Genomic DNA, 23,734 nt, shown 5'->3' on the forward strand with positions numbered 1-23,734 from the left:
AAAAAAAAAGAAAAAAGACTTTGGCATGTGTGTTTGTCCCAGGACCAGTATGTTTTTTTTATAGTGCGTCTCTAATGTGAAAGACTGAAAGACGTTGGATTGAGATGAATGAGTCGCAGCCATGTCTAAAGGTTTTATTCATGTGTTCTTTCACTGACATCTTTTCATCTCTTCCGTGTTCTTTGGTTTCAACCTTTTATGATGTAAATATTAAAGCCTTTTGTAAAGAAGAATACAGTGTTTCCTGTCGTGCTTTCTGTTTTCAAAGGCGCAGTGTGTAAGATTTGGCGGGATTTAGTAGCATTTAGGAGAGGATCGCAGATTTCAACCAGCCAAAACTTACTCTGACTAGAATTCTTAATTGCTGACACAAGATAAAACAGTTCAACATTGCAAATCAGCATTTGTAGCCCAGCTCCTGATCATTTGTGCTCACCTTTTTTCTCTAGTAACTTGAGATCCAGATGTTCAAGAGGTTTTTACTGTGAGCCGAATTATCCGCAGAGGTCTCTTCCTCTCCAAAACAAATGGACCCGGTGATTTAAACTGGTAAAAACATGGAATAAAGCAGTTTCACATTACAAATAACTTTTCACAATGCTGATTGGTGGCCGATGCAAAAACACCAATGACCCTATCTAGAGCCAGTGTTTGTGTTTGATTTGTCTGATCTGTGCTGCTTTAGAAACATGGTGGTGCAACTTGGCGATCTCCATAGACGAGGACCCGCTCCCTATGCAGATATAAACAGCTCATTCTAAGGTAACAAAACCATTACAACTCTTACTTTTTAAGTAAATATACACTAAAGAAAACATTATATTACATGTCTGCCAATATATCCCTGTAAATCCTACATGCTGGACTTTTAATGGGGGTGAATACCACATGTCATCATGATGATAATAAAAATAAAAGTATCCCTCCACTAAACTTTAAACTTATGCAAATAGGTTAGATAGGATAAAACTTTTGCAAGAAGTTTTTACAAAGAATAAATGTGTTTTCCAAAGCCCAGTTATTTTCTTCAAACTGTTTTTGTAAGTTACCCAAAGGCTCAGTCCTTGCTACAGCGGTTGCAGGCTCGCCCCCAGCACACCGCCCCCCACCACACGCCCCCTGACCCACACCAAGCTCACCCCATCATCCAAGGCCTGAAAAAAATCTTTTCTGAAATGCACGTTGTGAGAGTATTGTATTTAGTATTGTTAGAAGTTGCTTGTATTTTTTATGATTTAAATGCTGAACTTTTTATTTAAGGAATTGTATGTAAGATTTATGGGGGAGTTAGTGGTGTCTAGCAGTGAGGACTGCAAACTGCAACCAGCTGAAACTTCTCCTGGTTTGAATTCCTTCAGTGTTCAGGAGGTTTTTACCAGGAGCTGAATCATCCACAGAGGTCTCTTCCTCTCCAAATTCAAACTGGTGATTTAAACCGGTAAAAACACTGAATAAAGCAGTTTCACATTTAAAAAAAAAAATCACTTTTTCCAACATACTCTTGTCATGGAGGTGCGAAAGGCCCTATCTAGAGCCAGTGTTTGGTTTGACTGCTCTGGGCTACTGTAGAAACATGGCCGTACAACATGGCAATCTCCTTAACATGAGGACCCACTCCCTATATTAATATAAACTGCTCATTCTAAGGCAGGTAAACACAGTGATTCTTATTTTCAGGTGATTATACACTAAAGAAAACATATATATCCCCCTAAATCCCACACACTGGACCGTTAATATCAGAAGAGACACTTTGAAATATGGCTGTAATGATGGGATGTGTTAAAATGGCTGTGATAATTAAGATTTCACTTTTTGACTCACCGTGGTCACTTTTACTCGGCTAGCACACAAGATATGCTAATCCAGATGTGTCTTTAGTGTGTCAGTGCGCGTTCAGTAAAGACAAAAAGAGCAGGCGTTGGTCATAGCAGCATTGAAAGGTGCTGGTATATTTAACATTGGCGTTACAAAAAACATTTCAAACAAAGTGATGCTGTGTCATCGATTCCAAACAAATAGACATGAAAATCAATAAAACGGCATGCTCCAACTTATGACAAGTGACATTCCCAAAAAAGGTCCTTATTTTTTTTTTTCATCAATGGATTCTTTTAATAACATTTTATAAGCAATAACATATTCCATTTTATAGAAAATAAACATCTCTAGGAAATACTATACACAATTATATTAGTACATCACATCTTACATTTAAACAGCATCAAATACTTATATACACCATTAAATAATGAGCTTCATAAAAGAGGACGTTTGGTGTGGAGTTTTTGCACTTTCTTTTATGCTCTAATACTTAAATATGTCTCCTTTTGATATGACCAGTACTTAAACCGACACCCCGTGCAGGGTGCTGTTACATAGCATGGAAGAGTGAAAGAGGCTACATTTGAGATACACAGACAGGTGTGTTATGAGATCTGAATGTTTATCTTTCCACGCTGCTGTGGGAGGTGAAATAATCGTACGTCATGGCAATGTTTAACAGTAATACTTCTGAACTGTACATAGATATGAAGTGAGATGACCTGACTCCCGGTTGGACCCTTGGAGCCCTGATCTGCAACCTGTCGAGTGATGATGGCGTCTACTGTACATACTGAATGTGCACACAGGTGAGATGGATTTTTTTTTTTCCTTTTTTTAAATTTCTGAATAACACAAAGCCTGACATGTACCAAGGGTGACGCAATGATGTCATATAGTCATAATGCACATCAAAATACATCTCCGAAGATAAGAGCATTATAGTAAAATACTGCGTCCGTTTTTTTTCTTAACTCTTCGATATCAGAATATTTAGAACCTGTAAAGCACATCATCATGTACAGTTTCCTTTTTTGTTTCGTTTTGTCTCGTTTTTAAACACAAACACGCACATTGAGATAGTACATCCAGTGGTTGGCTGCTGCTTTTCTGATGCAATGACATCTTGGATTGGAGATGAACTTCTTCGCTCACACAGACACGTAATAACGCACAAACACACTGATGATGTGGCTGTAGAATGACAATGTGATTATCACACATACGCGCGCACAGACACACACTCACACACGCGCACCTCTTGGCCCACAGACAAGGTGGCCAGAGGGATGTTCCTGTCCAATCAGTGTCCGCCAGGTGTCTGAATATGATAGCAACCCATCCGAAGGCAGAAAACACACACACACACACACACACACACACACACATTCCTCGCTCTGCATTTCAAACAGCCCCCCTGTGCACTGGGCTCTAGGCACACAGTCTCTAAAGCGCAGTCTATCCTCCTGTTAAACAGTGCCGCTGCCTTCTGCCTTCCAGTGAGGGGCTCAGTTGAGAAAACACATTTCCAGGCCGGGTTCAGGGAGCAGCTATTCTCTGCGGAGCCATTCTCCAGGGTTTGTATTGCTCCTAGCTCCGGCTCAGCGCAGCCTTTTACCCTCCCCCAGCCCCACTGGCTGATGTGCCTGTCCGTCATCAGTCATCACCGTGTTTTTTTTAGGGTATAGGTGGCTGTTGGACAGCATCTTTGTTTGCCTTGCTTTATAGGTGATGCTTTCCTGGCTGAGAGGTGGTGTTGGTGGTGGAGGTGATGAACTGGAATATCTTACAGGTCCTGTTGAAGAAGGGAAAAGAGACCGACATGAGTTCAAGTCACAAACACATGTAGAGGATGAAGAGTATGAGCTGCGCCAGAGGGCATGGGTGTAGATTTCAGGGGGCACGCAGAGGACACGTCCCCAGTGGTGTAGTGGAGGGCAAGTTTACGGGATATTCCTCCCTCTTTTTCTGGCTGTTTACAGTATATCCAACTACCAGCCAATAAGCCATTGGAAATAACAGGAGAGTATACCCACTTCCTCCTTGCTAACCTTCCCATCTATCGAGTCGTACACCAGAATGTAAGAAATAAGCCTGAAGTTTTGAGGTCTTCCCTCTGTGACTGCAACATTGACCTCAATACTGCAGAGTATGAGCCTTTTCAGCAGTGACCAGCAGCTCAATAGCTCGTTCTGTCGGTTGGTTGATTGGTTGGTTGGTCAGTCAGTTGGTTGGTTGATCCACAAAAATGTCCCCACCCTTTGACAGCCACAGTTTTTACCCTAGAAGGCTGATATGTGGCGTGGAGGTCAAGTCTATGTGTGTTTGTGTTCATGCAAATTGGCTGTAAGGTGGTGGTGATGGGGGCAATGGGAGTGGTCTATGGCAGAAAGGCACAAAACTTCACACACTTGCTCAAGATTTTATGGAAAGACTGGTCACACACTGTTCATGCCAGCTGGCAAAACATGGTCACAGCTATTACAAATTTGTACTCATTGTTCTATCGGAACAATTATACCACAGGTGGGAGCTTATGTGCACGTGTTGCACATGCGTCTTTGTGCACGAGGGTTTCTGTGCGGTTCTGCAGACATGAAAGCGAGCTGGCTGCAGTGTGCAGGAGTGGGGAGATGGATGCAGCTGGCCAGTGAACCAGCTCCATGTGAAAGACACAGCGGGAACGCCTACTAATTGCGCTGGTGTGGTGGTGGTGGCGGTGGAGCGATTTCTTTCCCCTTATCCTCCTCTGCAGCCCCTCAGTATCTCTCGTTCACCCTCTCTGTCTTTCTCTCTGAGCTGCCAGTTGCCCATCCTTATGGCCTGGACTCAGACCAGCAGCTTTGCTCTCTGTCTTTTATCTCTCCCTCTTTCTCCCTCTTTCTTTCCTCTCTTTCTGTTTACCTCCCCAGAGTAGCTCTCATTCTTTTAAACCTTCAATCTCACTTGTTTTTTTTCTCAGTTTCTCCATCACCGAGCGCTGCCTGTCTCTCTGGTTGCCCTTCTTTTCTCTGTCTATCCCTGTCTCTTTCGTGCTGTCGCTCTCTGATGTAACTGCCCCCATTCGTCTTTTGTTCCCACTCAGCCGCTGCACAAAACAGTTGTTTTTTTTCCATCCCTCTGCCTGGCTCTCTCTCCCCGCTCACTGTGTGTATACGTGTGTGAGCTTACAGGTAACCTGTTAATGAACCTGTGTGGACGCACACAGTGTGTGTCCCTTAGCTCTGGAGAAGCCACAGCTGAAGGCAACATGTGTGTGCGATCTCATCGATATGTGTGTTCCAGCCCTGAAACCAAGCGAACGCAGGCAGAGGGAGAATTTCAGAGGGGGACCCATGGGTGGGGTGGTTGTGTGTGTGTATGTGTGTGCGTGTGTGTATGTGTCTGCTCTTCCCTTTGATTAGGCTGCTCAGCGTAAATTGGCGCGGCACAGACCCACACACACAGACCTTCAGATCCCTCAGCTGATGACAGCTCTGCCTCAGCCCGCTAACAACAATCTCTCTGTGTCTTGCTCTCCTTTTTCTCTCTGTTTCACATACTCTATTTCTGCTGCTTAGACGTGGGAGTTGAGGTGAGGAGAGGCGGGGAGAGAAGATGGGAGAGAAAGAGGGAGGAAAGGATTGAGGAGGGATGAAGGGAGGACGACTGAAAAAATGGAAAAAGGGAGCTCGCAACAGATGAGAGGTGAACAGAGTAAGGGAGCTGGAACAGCAGGGAAGCGCACAGGCAAAAATAAGGGGTACGGAGTAAAAAAAAAGAGAGAGAAAAAAGAGAGAGAAAAATAACAAGAGAAGGAAGGAGAGAGAAAGGGTGGAGAGAGCATGCGGGGAGGATAGCAGGCAGTGATGCCGGGTGGGGTGTTTTGATCAGCAGCCAGCTTTTCATCCCTGTCAGTCTGCACAGAGGAGAACAGGAAAGGAAGAGGGAGAGAGGGAGAGATGCAGAGAGGGGAGGGAGGGAGGAACGGAGGCTACTGCCACTGCTGCCTCAATGCACCGCTGCTCCCTGCTGAATGTCAGCATCTCTCCCCCTCTACTCCCCCCCTCTCCCTCTGCATTTGACCTTCCTCTGTGCGCTGCAGTGTAGACACGCCACCACCAGATGGCGTCTCTATACAGGAAAGTTGTGGAGTGGACTGATCATAATAAGACAAAAACAGTGACCTGTTGTAATTGCAGTGGTCTGCAGTCATAACACAGCATGCTGAGTGACGGTAATACACAAAGGGCGCATAACTAAGTGTTTACACAGCTACTGTTAGTTGATATGGGTTCAGCCTGCCAAGGTCATTGGGTACATATTGATTTGGTAACAAAACACCAGTCAGTCCAAGATGAGATCCAGACCGTCTTGGCATGGGCGTGATAGGGTACTTGATACAAGTGTACAATGAACACCAGCCCGAACCCTCGTGTTTCCCCCTTTGAGTCTTTCTCTGTTTTACAAGAGCTGACAATTGTGTTTTCTGTTCTGCACTGTATCATCTATCCAGCCACGGTACCGCTGCTTGTGACAGCAATGTGTGAACTCAATTTTTTTCTGAGCTGTGGAGAGGGATGGGTATGGAGGAAAAAACATGCACAGCAATTCTTGGAGCAGAGAGGCTGTAAGTGTTCTAATGGGAAGACAAACGTATGCATTCCTGCGGTACATTAACATATATGAAATCGCTAATGTCTCATAGGTTGTTACCCTGGGAGATGCTAAATGATCTTCATATATTCCACCTTCCTTTCTTATATGCATGACTTACTGTTAAAGCAGGGTGCAGTAATAATTTGGTGAAAGATTTTAAAGGAGCAGTGTGCAGGATTTAGTGGCAGCTAGCAGTAAAGACTAGCTGAAACTTCTCCTACGTGCCTAGCGTGAACTGCTGTTTAGATTTCCTTCAGTTGTCATTGTTCAGGAGGTTTTTACCAAGAGCTTAATTATCCGCAGAGGTCTCCTCCTCTTTAAAACAAACAGACCAGGTGCTTAAAACCAGTAAAAGTACTGAATAAAGGGCGCACAGTAGCTAAGTGGTTAGGGTGGGCATCCCATATATAGGCTGCAGGTTGGATTCTAGCTTGCAGCAATTTGCTGCATGTCATCCCCCCTCTGTCTCCCCTTTTCACACTTAATCTGGCCTGTCAAATAAAGGCAAAACTCCCCAAAAAAATCTTTAAAAAATACTGAATAAAGCAATGTCATGTTAAAAAGCAGTGTTTCACCAACACTGTTTGGCTTGTCCAGGCAGGTCCGGCCTGTCGTGGAGGGTCTGCTGTGTACAGTGGTTGTCTCGTAATGGCCCCATCTAGAACCAGTGTTTGGTGTGTGTGTTCTGGGCTACAGTAGAAACATGGCATTGCAACATGGCGGACTCCGTGGATGAGGACCCGCTCGATATGTAGAAACAAACGGCTCATTCTATGGCAACGAAACCATGACAATTCTTATTTTTAGGTGATTAAACACACATACTTGTGCCAGTATATCCCCCGAAATCCTACACACTGGACTTTTAAACTCTCAAAAGGAATAGCAGAAGGCCTGATATGCATTTATTCGCTAGTTTTAAAGCTTTCGTTTTCTTACCTCGTGTTTAGGACATTTGATGGAGAAGTCATCCTCGTGGAATGTGCAGCCTGGCCAGAGACATAGAAAAGTAGAAGAAGGGAGAGGATAAGCTACGGCGTCGCAGACAGACAATTACAATGAATGAAACAAATAGCGTGAGGCGGATGCACACAACTCCCCCCCCCCACCCCACCCCAACCCCTTGAAAAATTCAGATAAATGACAAAGAGGTAGGGTTAAAATGAAAAATGAGCAAGAACGAGAGAGAGCAACAGAGCAACAGAAGAAAGGGAGAGACTGAGTGGATGAGTTGCGATGCAGGCAGGCAGGCAGATATGGCTGGTGCACTCAGCAGGATTAAAAAGGGCCTCGCTCTGCTCCCTGTGCTGGCTAGGCAGACGTGGCAGGCCTTCTAATCCTCACACTGTACTTCCTTGGCATGAGGTAACGTAAGGGGAAGCCATACAACACATGTGCTGACACAGAGACACTCACTTATATTGACACAAATGACCAGGGACACACACACACAAGCACTGAAGGCAACGTGCTTGTAAGACGCACATAGAGAAGCATCCGAGCCAGCAGGAAGGCACACACATACATGCAAAACACACACACATGCACATGCACATTCAGTCCCCAGACAGCGGAATGGATGGACGGAGCCACAGGGGTTGTGGTCAATAATGCACACATACAAACCCTCCTCCCTCTATCTCTTCCCCCTCTCCCTCTTGCACACTCCAGGGTCCCACTTTCCTCTCATCATCCCCTTTATTCAAGGCTCACTGCCTCTTTCCCCTCCCTCCTTTCCTCTTTTGCTCTCCCCTAGCACTCTCAGACATCTCTTCTCGCACTCAATAATGTTACTTCTTGATGCATTTTCCTTCTCTCATTTTACCCACATCCGCTTCCCCTCCCCTCGCTTTCTTCCCTCTCCTTTCATTTTTCTCCTTTTTTTTTCTACCTGCCTTATTTGTTCCCCTCCCTATTGCCCTCTAAACCCACATTCAATTTCCCATTCCCACTTTCCCTCCTCATTTCTCCTCGCTCTCCCTGGCTTTTCTCCCCCTTTCATCCCTTGTTGCTCTCTTCCTCCTCTCGCTGTGGTCTCTTACCTATCTCTTTGGCGCAGACATAGTGGTATTTATGAGAGCAGCCTCTCCAACAGCAGCTGAGGGACGCCCCCACAATCTGGCACTTGTAGCAGTTCTGGGGTTAGTCAGACAGACGGACATATGGACCGAGACCAATAAAGAAACAACAAATTGACCGATAGAGGGACATAGAGGGAAAAGAGAGGGAAAAATGTTGAAAGTTAAAGTCAGTTTCTCAAAGAAGCGGCATAGTATCTCCCTTAACTTCCATAAGCATGCACACATTTTGGAAAAGACTGATAATTGCCGTCATACCGTTTGGGCTGAGTTGTTGGCAGCCTCCCTTAGTCCGTATAGCCTCCCAGCTACCATAATTACCCCCTTGGTCCAGATGGCACAGTTTTCATGGGCCCAGTGCTCCTTAGCCTCTGCCTCCCACTGTAGCCTTTGGAACATGCTGTCACCCCCCTCTTGGTCACTTGAGGCCCCTGAGCTGATGGCCTGGAGCTGCTTCATCCTCTTGAACCTCTCTCGGAGAGTTAACCTTCGTGGACCGCCCTCCTGACCTATTCTCTCTGTTCTTTCCGCCCGCCGGTAGCGGCAATGATGGTGCCTGCTACTACTGCCCTCTTGAGTGGATGCCTCTGTGTTGCCCTCCTTTTCTGTGCTGCCCTCGCCTTTGTTCTTTGACGAGTTGCTTGGTTCTTCACTGCTGCTACTTTTGTTGTCATTGGTTTTCTGTGACTCTTCCCTGAGGGATTCCGTTTGCGGGACCGTCAAAATTTTCCGTGGAACGCCATCCTCTGTGTAGTAAGGTCCGCACAAATCACCCAGGTCTCTGTAATTTGCTGGCTTTCCGCACAGGCAACATGCAAGACACCTGTCAGTTAGAACTCTGTTTACCAAGGGTCCCTGTAGCATGGCAACAGTGTGCGGCACTACCTTTGCAACTGTAAAAGGATTCCTCATTCTGAGTATGCCTTTTTTTCTACGTCTCTGAAATATTACTGCGTCCTCAGGCTTGTTGACTATGGCACACCAAGAGGAAAAGTCTCTGGAGTTGTTAATCCGTACATACGGACAGAAAGACAGTTTTGAGTTTTGATGGACTGGTTTGCGCCTGATTCTTTTCACAGAAATGATCTCAGTCTGTTTTTCTGATACTGTTACTACAGGACCCACAATACATGTCTCTGGTTTTTCCTGCTTCTCTTTTTCCCTTCTTTCCATTTCTTCTTTTTCTCTCTCCTCTTGTTCCGCCCGTTCGCATCCTGCAGCCCTTACTACTGCCTCAATAACTTCCATGGCGTCTTTCATCCCAGGTTTTGGCCCAGGTTTTTTGTGGACCTTCATCGGCTTGCCAGGAATCTGCTCTGATGAGGCTTTGCCTCGTTTCCTCTTAGTTGGATTTGCAGAGGGTTTCCGGCCTCTCCGAGGTTTCTGAATGAGTTCTGTGCTGGTAACCTGGGGGGCCTCTGTGATCTCATCTGGGCTGATTGGCAGGGGTACTGTGGACTCTGTGGGGGTTACCTTCTCTTCTGCCCTCTTTTGTTGTTCTGCTGTTTCAATATTTGTCTCCTCAACTGTCTCTGTTTCTTCTAGAGGGGCTTGGCCTTTTCTCTTCTTTCTCCTCTGTTTTAGGTGCATCTCATGGTTGTTTTTAATGGCCCTCTGCTTGGCTAGCCTTGGTGTTGTAACTATTAGGCTCCCTGCTTCCAAGGCTACTACTGAGGCATCTGTGCTCTCCACCATGGCCCACCTCTTCCTTTTAGTTCTGGCAGACTTAGTGGCAGCAGAGGATACACCATCTGAGGCCTGTTGTGTCCCCTCTCCCAGAACTTCTACTGGGGCCTCTGTTGGGCTCCAAACCTTGTCAGCTCCAACATCCTGTTGTGTCCCTGGTTTAATGTTTGCTTGTCTTGTCTCCTCCTTATTTACAACCTCTTCTTCCATCCCTTGTCTCGTCTCCTCTGGCGCTGATGCCTCTTGACTCACCTCACTCTTTTCTCTCTCCTGTGTCATCTCCTTTTTTCTCACGGCTCCTTCTTGTTGTTTCTCTCCGTCCTGTCTAGACTCTACACTTTTCACTTCTCCCTCCACCATCTCAGTACTATTTATGAGCAGAGATGGCTCACCTTCCTTTAGGACGTGTTGAGGCAAAGCCTTGGCTGTCACATCATCAGTTAGATTGCTGTCTATCTGGGGGACTGGGAGGTGTTTCTTTGAGCTAGGAGATGTAATTTTCTGCACCATGGCCTCATATTTCTGTCCTCTGCCTTTGCGTGGTGGGAGGACTTTTGTTTTAGTGGGACATTGAGGAGGCACCACGGGCACATCACTAGTGATGTCAGTTTCACTGATGTTAGGAGGAGTGTCTTTGGGTGGGGGAGTGACCACAGAGGCTTTCTTTGGTGCCCCTCGCTTTCTTTTGGGGCCCCGGACAGCTTTCTCTTTAGGTGTAGAGACAACCTGTTCCAGCTGAGGTGGTTGAGGTGGTAAGACTTTTGGTTTGGGTTTTGGACCCCTCTTTTTCTTTACTGGTGTTGTAGAAATCTCTGGGCTAGGTTTCCGTTTTAATGGAAGTGATGTCTTTTCCTCAGATTGTTCAGTTGGGACTGGTGGGGCTGGTGGTGCGGGTGGGTCTGCTGGGACATCTGTGTTTTTGACAGCATTAGGAATGGGAGTTGGTGTTTGTTCCACAGTAACAGGCTCCTCTTCTTTTGGAGGATCATCACTGGCTTTAATTTCTGTTAGTGCTTCAGGCAGAATATCTTCCACTGTGATTTTTTCTTTTTCTTTTGATAGCTTTTCTTGTGAGGGCTTTCTGGATCTCAACACCATGTTCTTACTCTCTTTCTCTGGTACCTTAACCTCTTGGTTTGGTTGTTTTTCTTCCTGGTTTGCTGGTTTTACATCCTGGTTTACTTGTGATATTGTAGCCTTTAGGCTCTTCCTGCTCCTGCTTTGCAGTCCTGTCAAAGGTTGAATGGTTTCTTCTTCTTGTACCAGCTTTGCTTTAGAAACTGAGCCTTTGGGGCGACCCACTGAGGCCTTAATGGGTGCAGTGTCTTCAAGGGGCGGAACATCTGCAGGCTTAGGTCCAGGTTTAGGTCCTGGTTTTGGACCTGGTTTAAAAGCTGGTTTTGGACCAGGTTTTGGACCAGGTTTTGATCCAGGTTTTGGCCCAGGTTTTGGCCCAGGCTTTGAGCCTGGTTTGGGTCCTGGTTTTCGTTTCACGGGAGTCTCAACTTTCGGTGGCAGCTCTGGTTCATTTGGCACAGGTTTTGGTCCTGGTTTTGGTCCTGGTTTAGATCCAGGTTTTGGCCCGGGCTTTGGTCCAGGCTTTAGGCCAGGTTTAGGTCCTGGTTTTGGACCTGGCTTTGCTCCAGGTTTTGGGCCTGGTTTTGGTCCAGGTTTTGGCCCTGGTTTGAGACCAGGCTTTGAACCTGGTTTTGGGCCTGGTTTTCTCTTCACATGAGGCTCAACTTTGGGTGGCAAGTCTGGTGCATTAAATGAGCGAGTGCACATTCTCGAACGAAAACCATCAGTTAGCATTTTGGGAGTCTGGCTCACAATGGATTCCTGATGAGCTAGTTCCATTTGATCCGAGAATAGCACAGTTTTGCTCGGAGGCATGCAGGGTTTCTGTGTAGGCGAGGGGGCTCCTTCCTCTTCCTTTTCCCCCTCCCTCTCCAAGCTTAGCTGTCGCCTGATTCCCACACCTGAATGCATGATTCTTCTTCTGCCCCTGGCATGCTTACGCCCAAATGCCCTTGGCTGAGCAGATGGGGCCACAGGTTCTGGCTTGGCCAAGGGGGTCACAGCACTGGCACAGCTGATGCCCGGCTCCATGTCCTCATCACCTTTTTTGGGGGACGGTGGAGTGTCTGCCCAGGAGGGGGCTGAGGGAAGTATCGACTTCCCTGGCAACTGAGGAGAGTCTGGCTCCAGCACTTTAGCATCACTGTGATCAATATGATCCCTGGACTGAGCTGGAGGTGTTGTCTTGTCATTGAGAGCTGAGAACACTGGCATAGCAGACTGAGGCTGAGGAGCAGTGTCACCGATGGCTGACTCCCTTGCGGAAGCATCTGCTGCTGCTGCTGCTGCTGCATTTGGATGAGCAGGCGCCCCTGCAGGCTCGTTGTCAGTATGTAGCTCAGTACTCTGACTCTCTGTCCTGCTGCAGACATCTCCTGGAGGCTTCTCTGGCCCATCTCTGTTATTCATGTGCTCCTCAGTCGATGTCACGTTCTCCCCCTCCTCCAGTTCCTCCTGAACCTCTGCAGACAGAGGAGGGGAAAGAGCATGTTGTTGTTGTTGTTGTTGTTGTTGTTTCTGTATTTCTTTCTCTACCTCTTCATCTGCCTCGTCCTGTCCGTCCCCCTCCTCCCCCCCCTCCTCTTCATCCTCCTCGTCTCTGCTCTCTCTCTTGTTTGAGTTGCTCTCGTCCAAGGTCTCAACTTGGGGGGGTGGAGAGGTGTTCTCTGAGCTGTCCTCCTTCTCTGTTGAATATTGATCCTGTTCAAGGTCACCCCTAGAAATGAAAGGCAATGTTTTCACTGAGCTCTCAGATGCAGTTGGAGACTCAGATTTAAATGCCTCTGATTTCATCTCTTGGCCAAAGTGTTCCTTGTGGCTAGAGTCAGAGAGAGCTGCGGGGGACTGTTCAACTGAGTCTCTTGCATCGGGATCATATTTGCTCTGGACCTCTTGGTACACTGCCTCCTTATAGCAATAGCTTTTTTCTGTCACCTCTTTGTTTACTTTGCTATAGAGAGCTGGGCATTTCTCTTCATCTGACCATTTCTCCAGATTTTCTGTAGATTTAGTTGTGTCTGAATCTCTCTCAAGGTCAGGAGTTTTATCTGTGGGCACCTCTTCTTTCTCAGCTGATTTCTCTGTCCAGGCTGATTCTTCAAAGTTCTCTTTCACAGGTTCATTTATATGTTGTATATCTGAAGGGGAGTCCCTTTCTTGTTTCATAGGACTAGGAATTGTGATGCTTGTAGGAGACCTCTCATCACCAATGCTCTTCACTGGAGTACTCATGCCATCTCCTCCCTGCCCTGACTGACATCTAGTAGGGTCAGGGGTAAGGTTGTGCAGACCTGAGTCCCCAGATCTTGTGGACATATCATCTGGAGATGTCATGGAGCATGAGGAGGCTGTGTCCAGGCTGAGTTGTGTGTTATTGGGGGCCTGTGCTGGACTTCTGCCCTGGCCACAGTAGTAGTATCCCCTTTCTAGTTGTTCATCACTACTGCTGGAGTAGCCTCCTTCATGGAGTTCCATGGGCATTGGCTGGTGCTGTGGTGTAGAGTAAGGATCTTGCATGGGGCCTCCACCAACACTACCACCACCACCATCTGGATATGGAGGACTTTTGTACTCCTCACCCTTTTTGGTCGATGCTCCACTTCCTGCACTGCTGTTGCTCCCTCCACTGCTGCGCTTACCGCCTTTCTTGTTGGCCACCAGGGCCTCTGACAGCAGCAGCTGCTGGACATTATTAGAGATGTTCTCTACCTGAGAGGTGAGGGCATTCAGGCTCCACAAGCTGGGGTTTGACAACAGCTTCTCTGAGAAACGCTCTTTCATGGTGGGGACCTGTGGTGTGGTAGTGTAGCTGTGTGGTGCTGCATGGGACACATTGGGTGAGGGGTGTGAGCGTGGGGGCATCAACATTGTGTTGGTACTGGCTTGCTCCTGCATACCAGCTGAAGAGGATGAAGAGGAGGAGGCTGCCCCAGGGGTCATGGGTGGTTGACCATACTGGAATGACTCTGGATTAGTCATTAGTGGTGACGGGGTGGAGCTGTATGAGGGGGAGCGTCCTACAGAGCGTGCAGGGGAATGGCTTGAGGAGGGGCTACAAGTCTGATAATACTGTTCTGGTGATCTGACGGACAGCTCTGAGAGACAGTAATTTTGTTGAGGTTGGCTGTAGTGTTGATATTTAGGGTGGGGCTCCTGGGGGTTGGTCATGGCCTGTAAAGGCGGCTGCTGCTCGTAACCTCTGGAGGGAGGCTGCTGGTAGCCATAACTGTTCTGGGTTGACCTGTAACCTCCCTGCTTCAGATTGCTGTGGCTGCTCATTTGTCTGCCATACTGGGAATTGGGGGGTATGTTGTAACCTTTATAACAGTGGGGCATAGGGTTGCACTTTTCCATGTACGGTGAAGGAGAGGGTGAGTGCTGGGGGTAGTGCAGGTGACTCTGGGGGTACATGAGAGGGGAGGGGGCAGGGTTGGGAGGATGGGCTTGGTGGTGGGGGCTGTTATAGGCAGGGGTTGAGGGCTGGTGGCACTGGGTCTGGGAGTGGCCCAGCATGTTCTGGTCCATGTACTGGGAAGAGCCAGGTGCAGGGGTACTTCCAGTCTCCATACGCCCCACCATCTCCTGGTCATACTGTGCTAACTGGGCTGAGTCCTCCCATTTCTGCTGGAGGTGGCCCTCGCTCATATACTGGGCTGAGTAACTGCCAGGGCCCATGTGGTTACTATAGCCCCCAGGACCCTGTAGGTGCTGACCAGGGTTTGGTGGGGGCACTTTGCTTCCTCTGTAGGATTTCTTTGCCTGCGAGGATGCCGAGCCCCCATTTCCACTCCCATTCCCTCCACCATTGCCTGGGTAACCAGGATAGGCTTGCTGGCTGTAACAGTCCTTGGGTCCTCCAGTTCCTGGTCCTCCAGCAGGAGGCATGCTTGTGGGGTTCGCCAGTGAATGAGCCTCATAGCCTGACCTGGTGTGCCCTGGGCCTGGGCCTGGATGTGGACCAGGGCCTGGGTGCGGGTGCTGGGGATGGGGATGATGCGGGTGTTGCCGGTAGGTCTCCAGGCGGGATAATTCATGGGGCTCCTGCTGGTAGCAGGGTTGGTTGCTGTGGTAACCACCGCTGCGCTCACGGAAGGACTGCATAACTGTCTCCGTCTGTAGCCAGAGCTGGGAGGGGGAGGTGAGGTGAGACGGGAAAGGGGGAAGGGGGGTTAGGGGGTTCTGAAGGCAGGAAGAGAGGGGGCGAGAGAAAAGAGAGAAAAATGATGAGGGTTAGTGCTGTTGAGCCCGAGGTTCATCCATTCTGCATTTTCTCCTTTCATATTCAATGTCTAATTCTATTTTAACATACACTTGCAGTCAAAGCAAAACTGAACCACTGAAGATGATATTTTTCACACCCAGCCACACAAACATTCAAACACAGACAGAGGTGTGCACATCCCATGTTGATTCAAATTATGTAGATTTATCACCCACAAACTCTAATATATTTAATTCATAGGCATAATTAGATTTTACAACAATATCAAGTACTTTAGATCGCTTGCAGCACTTTTTTTTCTCATCCACACTTGAAGAAACTGTGCATATGTGTGTGTTTGCGTTCATGTGTCTTGTGTGTGTGTGCGTATAAAATGGCCCCTCCATGGTGCAGGCTCCAGGATCTGTTTCAGCCTCTCAAGATGGAGGGGCAGACAAGTGATGCAGTCTCTGGTGCAGTGATTGACATGTCTGTGAGAGAAAGGAGAAAGACAGAGTGGTGTGTGGGAACTTAATTACCTGTCTGAAGCAAATAAATAATCATAGCAGTTGCACACTTGTGTGTGTGTGTGTGTCTGTGTGTTAATATGTAGGGGTGTGTGATTGAAACCAGGCAAATGATCACACACATTAGGCAATAAGAAATATGATGACATCTGAGGAGCATCCATGTTGGGTCGTAGCACTGGCTCCGAGTCTCCACTGAACTCACTCACAGAGCCACTGTGGCTATTTAGCTTTCTAGTTGACTTTTTATGATGCATTATTCATTATTATTGTTTGGATCAAATATGATCCCCCAGACTTAGCCCCACTATTTTTCTAACCACTTTAAGATATTAAAATGTATTACCTAAACAAACAATGTAAAGCAATATTTTGTGGTTTGTCTTTGATGCGGTGTTTCATAAAAGGTTCAACTGAGCCCTGTTTTTTCTTCTTGGTGTCTTTTCCTGCACAGATGCAAACTCCAATTTCCTCCAAGGGGAAGTGGGAAGTGTTGCAGTGTGTGTGTTTGCGTGCATGCTCTCAGTACACCAGTAGGGGTGTCAAAGAGTGTGTTTGTGTCTTTGGTGTGTTTGTTCCAGGGTGTGAGTGCACGTGGCAATGTTTGTCTGTAATCTTTTTCTTGCCTATGCATGTGTGTGTGTGTGTGTGTGTGTGTGTGTGTGTGTTTATGAATTCAGACAAAAAAGAAAGGAAGAGAGGAGGGGTGGAGAGTGCTCAGCTCTATAAAAGGAACAGAGTCACCTGGAGACAGAGCACTGAGCTTGTGTGTGTGTTTGCGTGTGTGTGTGTGTCAGCCGGTTCCAGCACAATATCCCGGCATTCAACCCGCCCCAGGGACAGTGGTGCATCCCACCAGACGCACAGTAGCATTATTCATCTCTGAGACACAGTGTGTGTGTGTTTATGTGTGTGTAAGTGTGTGTAAGTGTGTGTGAGGAGGCAAAGCAGTGTGTGATTATTGCGTGCATTCATTCTTGCGTGTGCATGCCTGTGACTGCGTGTAGCTCTGTTGGTGTTTATGCATGCAGATCCACAGCTTTTGGCAGCCCCATAAATATACACACAACAAACACACACACACACACACACACACACACACATAGGCAAACACACACACACCTATAGGTTCCCCTGGAGATTCTCTGTCCTCCCTCCTACCTCCCTATCTCCCCTGCCTGCAGCCTACTAGTGCTTCACCCGCGGTGATGTGTATGTGTGTGTGAGGATACTTGTTTACACAATGACCTAAATAAGATGCTTATAGGGGACAAGGGGTGGGATTCTGCCAGGCCAAGCTTGCCGAGCACAGCAGAGAGGATGGACTGAGGTGCACACCGCTTTTGGGATCCAGTGTTATGATGCCACGTGTCTGTCTGTGTGTTTGTGTGTGTCTCTGACACATCCGCTCTTCTTCACAATAGCCTATTATGAAGAATAATTAATTGGATTTTTCCCTGTTTGTGCGTCTCTCGCTAAAAACAAAGCAAACAAGCCAAAGAAACCCTCTCCCCAATCAATTTACTTCACTCCTCCTTCTGTCCTTTCCCTCAATCACACACGCACACGCACACGCACACACACACACACACACATGTGAATGGCGTCTACATTCCGATCACGTCTCCTCTCCACCTCCACGCTGCACCTCCTCCTTCCACTTCTCATCTTCCACAGAGAGCCCTGGCATTGTGGAGCCGGCCGACTGCTGTATTTGTGGATGCACCACGTCATGTCGCGCTGCTCCTTGCCTCAGGAGGGGTCAGAGAGGAGAGAGGACGATGGATACATGCTGAGATCGCCAAATCCTCTCTGTTGATCTGTCTATCTGTCAGTCTGTCTGTCCGTATATTAGGTAGCATTGATTTTGCTGCTGCTTGAGCACAGAGGAGGCATGAGGAAGAAGCAAACACACATACCGTTCACCGCCTGCCCTTCCTGTGCACACGCACACACACAGGAAGACCCCCACAATCAGTGTTGTGTTCTCATATGTGTGTTTATTCTATTCTTTCCCCTCTTATTCTGCCTCTTTCTTTCTTTCTTTCTGACTGCCTGCTTCTGTCTCTCAACACAATGTTATCTGTGCCGAGAGGGTACCTTTCTCTCATCTCCACATTTTTTTTAACCTCCTCTCTCTTTCTTCTCCACTCTTTCAGATCTCTCCCTCTGGCCCCTGCGCTGTGATTGGAGAGGAGAATGGCAACGGGAGGGGAAAGACAACAAGGCGTTGGGGGTCTTACGGGAGGAGACGGAGAGAAAGAGTCATTTGGGACTGGGGGAGAGATTGAGTTGTGGGGGGATGCAAGATAGGAGTGATAGCATGATAAGTTTGAAGAGGAGGATGGGGGGGGGGGGGGGGTGCAGAGGACAGAGGAGGATAGATGATTTACTGAGTGGGCTTTACAACCTGGGCTCCTGGGAAATATGAGCTGCAGCAGTCGCCACACACACACACACACACACTTTACACACACGCAGAGACGCATGCAAAATGGTAGATTGTGCACAAGCCTACAGTGCGGTGGGGTCCATAATTAGCCAAATGCTTCACCCCTACAGACAAACAGGAGCTGCTAGACATGTGATTGATTATGCCGGGCTCTGCCCACTTCAAATCTCATCAAGGCAGCTGCCTTCATAACCAGCTCCCTTGTTATTGTGGATGTGTCTTAAAGGGATAGTTCGGATTTTTTGAAGTGGGGTTGTATGGGGGACAGTTTGGAGAGCAGGCTGGAATCCATCTCGGAAGCTAAGCAATGTACTGCTGTGGATGGGGGTTGGAAATAAAACATATTTTAGCCACTTAAAAAAAAATCCATATCAGTTTAGGTGTACAGTATACTGCAAGTATACCTTTCTCTTTAACTTTTTTAGGTGGCCAAAATCTGTCTTTTTTGTTATCACCTCCACAGCAGTACATTGCTTAGCTTCCACGTCAGACTCCAGCATGCTTCTCCAAATTGGGATTGTGTCGATTGAAATCTACTTTATGTAATATACTGACTATAGATAAGTCCCTCGTACAACACCACTGCAGAAAATCTGAACTATCCCTTTAAAGTGACACATGTGTTTGAATGTTTGTGTGTCTTTTTCCATGTGTATTTTCTAGGAAAAAAGTGCCCAGGAGGACCTTTTAATATCTCCAGCATTGTAATGTGTCTGTCTGTAAATAAAATATTGTCAAGGAGGAAGGACAGGAGGAAAGGAGTGCAAGGGAGGGAGGGAAGGGTGAAGGAAGAGAGGAGGGTGAATCTGATTGTTCCGCTGGATGGTTCATAATGCGCAGAGCTGCGACTGGTTACAGTCCCCCCTTCATTCTTTTTATATCCTCTCTCCCTCTCTTTCATCGCATCATCTTCAGAGGCAGCTTGAGATGGGATTTATCTCCTTTCGCTCCACACACACACACACACGCACACACGCACAAACACACAAGCCGCACGCACACACACACACACACATAGAGAAACAGACAGTTCTCTCGTTCCATCAACTCTGGCTCTGAAGCACTTTCGCTTCAAATCTTTTTCCTGCTCTCTGTCTATCTGACACAAACAAACACACACATGCAAATGCACAAACACATACACACAGACACCCCTACCCCAAGCCCCACCCCATGGGCGCACACACACACACACACACACACATAGAGGCATACAGAGTGGAAGGATGGAACGTCTCCCTGTGTATTTACCTCCCCAGTCATCCTGGTTAATTATGCATGCAGAGGCAGTTTGCTGGGGAGGTGGAGCGGCCTGGGAGGAAGCACACACACACACACACACACACACACACACACACACACGCATGCACACACTCACCCTATCACACATATTCACAAACAGCCGCACTTCACCACCACCTCCGGAATCATCACAACACGCCCCAGCACCACGCACACCAAAGCTCAGCTCACATGCTCCTCGACAACCCGACAACGCACTCGAAAATAACCCAAACACGCCACTCGCCCTGCTCCCCCCACACCCACCTCACCACGCACACACACTCGCGTCTAACACATCTGCCTTTAACACCCTGTTTAACACAGCACGCTCCAAAATAACACAGCAACCCGCCCCGCCGCTGCTCCCAATCAGCACGCTGCTATCCCCTTCCTAATTACACACACTTCAACAAGGCACAGAGAGCATTCAGATGCCTCCAACTATCAGTCTCCCTGTTCAGATCTGCCCGCGCCCTCCCCTCTCGGTGGACTCTGTGCCCTTTCGCTTGGTAACCGCAGGTTCAACACACTGGGAAGGCAGACAGACAGATGGACAGACAGACACGCATCTTCTCTCCGTCTCTCTCCTCCTCTCTTCTGCAGTGTCTGGCCAGGCTGTGTGGGTGGGTTCCTACCCAAGGGAGAGGCTTAGGAGATGGAAGAAGCCAATATCTGCTCTGACATTTGTCAGTGTGCCGTTGTCATGACACACAGCTGGAGGTCACGGGGGGTCACCGGCAGCCAGTCACATAGATTATAGGAAGAGACATAGAGGGGGCGGAGACCGGCCGTTGACACTCACAGACAGACAGACAGATGGACAGATGGCTCTTTGAAGCTACTGGACAGGAAGCAAATAAACTCAATCGGAGGGCTGAAAGCGAGGGAGCGCTGTGTACGTGAGCTTTTAATTAATGATGTAAGCAGTCTATTATATCGAGCATGTGGCTCATACATTAAGCGCGACATGAATGTAACGATTTCCATCAAAAAAAAACATCGGGAAATGACTGACAGGGACCGAAAACATGAATGCTGTCCATCATTTCCATCTGTTTGCCTGTTTTCCCTCCTCGGTCCAGCCCAATGTGATACACTGGCATCACAGTTTAAAAAAACAAACAATACTGCCAAAAGCGTTTCAGTGGAAATTAACAAGTTTCTGTATTTTCCCACCAAATTCATCTGTTTCTCTTGATTAAATCCAGCACTAGATTTTTCTGTTGAAGGGTACATGACTGATCTTTGAGGCTCAAACGGCAATAGCATCTAAAACTGAGGAAAATGAGCCCGGTCGATCTGGGAGACCATTTTGGTTCTGTGAGTGCGGCCAGTTAATGCGGGGTCTGTGCGTGTATGTGTGTGCGCGTGTGTGCGAGCTGCAACTGTCTCGTCTCTGGGGTTTAGGATGACTCATCGACATTCACAGGCATGGTACATCAACACCAACCACACACTCTGTGCAGACATTACTCAAATGCGTAAACCTGGAAGAAGAGAAGAGGGATGTCTTGACTGCACAAAGACAGACAGACAGACAGACTAACACACACACACACATACACACTGCTGCAGCTTCAGCATGAAAGAATAAATAAAGGTCAGAGGAAGGGAGGCAGGTGTGTGTCTGTGAGCGAGAGAGGAATGCATCAGCCACTACAGTTATCTACTCCGTGGTTTTGGTTCAGAATTCCTATTTGGCTCTGAAAGCAGAATGCAGAAGCGATGCTATCCCTCTATACTGTAGAACGACATCCTCCCTCTTTGCTCTCTTTGTCTCTGAGGTGAAAATAAAAGGGAGAAATTCATTTCATTAGGAGCGCTGGACTGGATGATGTGTGCACATACGGCTATATCCTTCTACCGCCCTCCTTTGACTGACAGGTCGGTGATGTCCAGTGACCTTTCAGAGTGGAACAACCTCACACTGGGATGTGTTACGCCATAAAAACAACAACAACAACGAAAAAACAAAACAGGGTCTATATCGTCACCATGGCAACGGCAGAGCCACTCAGTCATGTGGAAAAGCTTGCGTATGCATGTGGCATGAAGAAATCACACAAGTAAACCCGGGGAATACGTCAGGGAGTCTGAATGTGAGCGACTGTGTAAATAAGGGGGGGTATTTTAGTCAAAGGTGACACATAACACAAACACACACATTCATTTATGTAGCATGCTGAGGATCAGAATACTTGCACGCGCATGTACGGAGACGCACAAACACAGTCGGTTTGTGATGTTTAATGGCTGCCATTGGGTTTGTTACTATAATACATGTGACATCAAGTCATTATTGTGTCAAAGCAGTTAGTTAAATAAATATGTAAATGAATAAATATGACCTAAAAACCATAATGTCTTACTGATTATTTAAATGTTACATTAGATACATTATATGCTGTGACTTACTTTATTCTCCATGTTTCCTGCCAAAAATGGCCATCATTTGGCATTAATTGCATTCAGGGAGGAAGACAACTCACTTTTTGTGTGAATCTAAGCAGTAACCTCCCGCCAATGCGCCAAAAACTGCAGTTCCTCTAATGGCCACTTGAGGCTGGCTCCAAAAATGAGTCAATCCCCATAGACCCCCATGTTAAAACGCCCAACTTAACAGCAGATATAAACACGTTTACAGCACGGTATGAAAAGCAGTTTTGATCTCTTTAGCTAATTTCGACATTCATGACAACTGTACAGGGGTGGGTTTTTATATAACTCACCCGTTTAAATGTTATTAAGGCTTGAAGTTGTGCAAAATTAAGTGCGTAGCCACTGTAAGTGACAGGTGGATGCTGTCTGTTGACAAGTCGCTACCACAGTGATAAAGTTGGTTATGTAATGTGACTATGGAATTACCCCAGATTCCATGTATAGACATAGCTATAGCTGTCATTATTTTTGTGTATTTAGAGTCCATTAAAGTTAGGTCTAGTCCACAGGGACACAGGTATTTTTGTAAACATAGCTTTTTTTTTAATGTGTTACTTGTTACTCTTTTCGACTTTACTTATTACTCCCTGCCAACAATAATTCGTTACTCTACTGGTTGTATTAGTTTTCCGTTACACCCCATAAATTGGTATTTAAGTATCTCCCCAAAATTCAGATGTGTGCCTCTGTGTGAATGTCAGAGTGATAGCCGTTAGGTGTTGCTAAGGCTAGTTAGCTTTAATTTACCTGGCGGTCTCCTGTTCTCTGTGACCGGTATTTCCCACGGCTCTGCCTGAGAGATGGAGAGGCATTCACGGAGCAACATTTCAATCCACTACATGTCCAGCCACAAGCTTCATTACTTCTTTATAGCTGCAGCTGTCCCCAAGTAACGTTAAAATCCAGTTTTGGTTATTTAGCCAGTGTAGGGCTTCAGCCGACCTCCGCGTCCGAGGAGGGCTCACCTTTGGTGGGGTGTATTTCCTGGAGCTCCGCTGTCGGTCGTAGCAGCCGAGGTGTTTCAGACTGGAGGTTTGGGGACGTGTTTTTCGCAATGGAAAGTCCGACTACCTGAAGCAGCAGTGTTCCTGTCATCTTTCCTCCCGACTAAACCAAAGTAATGGGAATATTTCCAGCCGCTAAGGTAAGTGTTTCCAACTAGCTTGCTGCTTCATGATGCGCGAGCACAGCACGATGATTAACGTACTAAATTGAGTCCGCTAATTTGATGTTGTATTTCAAGTTAATAGTGATGTCATAACAAAAGTGACATTACACAGTTGTACAGCTGTTAAAGTTACACTACTATTTACTCTGAAAAGTAATAGTATCACTGTAACGCGTTACTAGCAGTGTTGCTAACACTGATTTCCGGTATTAGCTTTTTGTGGCCGCTGATTGGCCAGCATCTTCTTCTTCTTTGCGTGGTTTTAAGATTACAGTTTTCTCACCGCCTGTTGATTTGCCATGCTCCTCATTTATTTGGATGGAGATTTTTTTTTAATGACAATGTGTATGAATGGGATTT

General features: G+C 47.1%; 1 protein-coding gene across 1 annotated transcript in view; it reads right to left on the bottom strand.

Moving 5' to 3' along the window:
• Window positions 1-1,921: 1,921 nt before the first annotated feature.
• rai1 (retinoic acid induced 1) overlaps window positions 1,922-23,734 on the bottom strand; it is a 68,964-nt gene continuing 47,151 nt past the window's right edge. The window contains exons 2-5 of the mRNA XM_033644255.2: window positions 8,799-15,482; window positions 8,505-8,598; window positions 7,402-7,451; window positions 1,922-3,619 (exon numbers count right to left, since the gene is read on the bottom strand). Coding sequence (XP_033500146.2) covers window positions 3,611-3,619; window positions 7,402-7,451; window positions 8,505-8,598; window positions 8,799-15,404 — 6,759 coding nt within the window. The 5' untranslated portion in view covers window positions 15,405-15,482 and the 3' untranslated portion in view covers window positions 1,922-3,610. The remainder of the gene's footprint in view (window positions 3,620-7,401; window positions 7,452-8,504; window positions 8,599-8,798; window positions 15,483-23,734) is intronic.

This window comes from Epinephelus lanceolatus, chromosome 18 (assembly GCF_041903045.1).
Source record: "Epinephelus lanceolatus isolate andai-2023 chromosome 18, ASM4190304v1, whole genome shotgun sequence".
Classification (NCBI taxonomy): Eukaryota; Metazoa; Chordata; class Actinopteri; order Perciformes; family Serranidae; genus Epinephelus; species Epinephelus lanceolatus.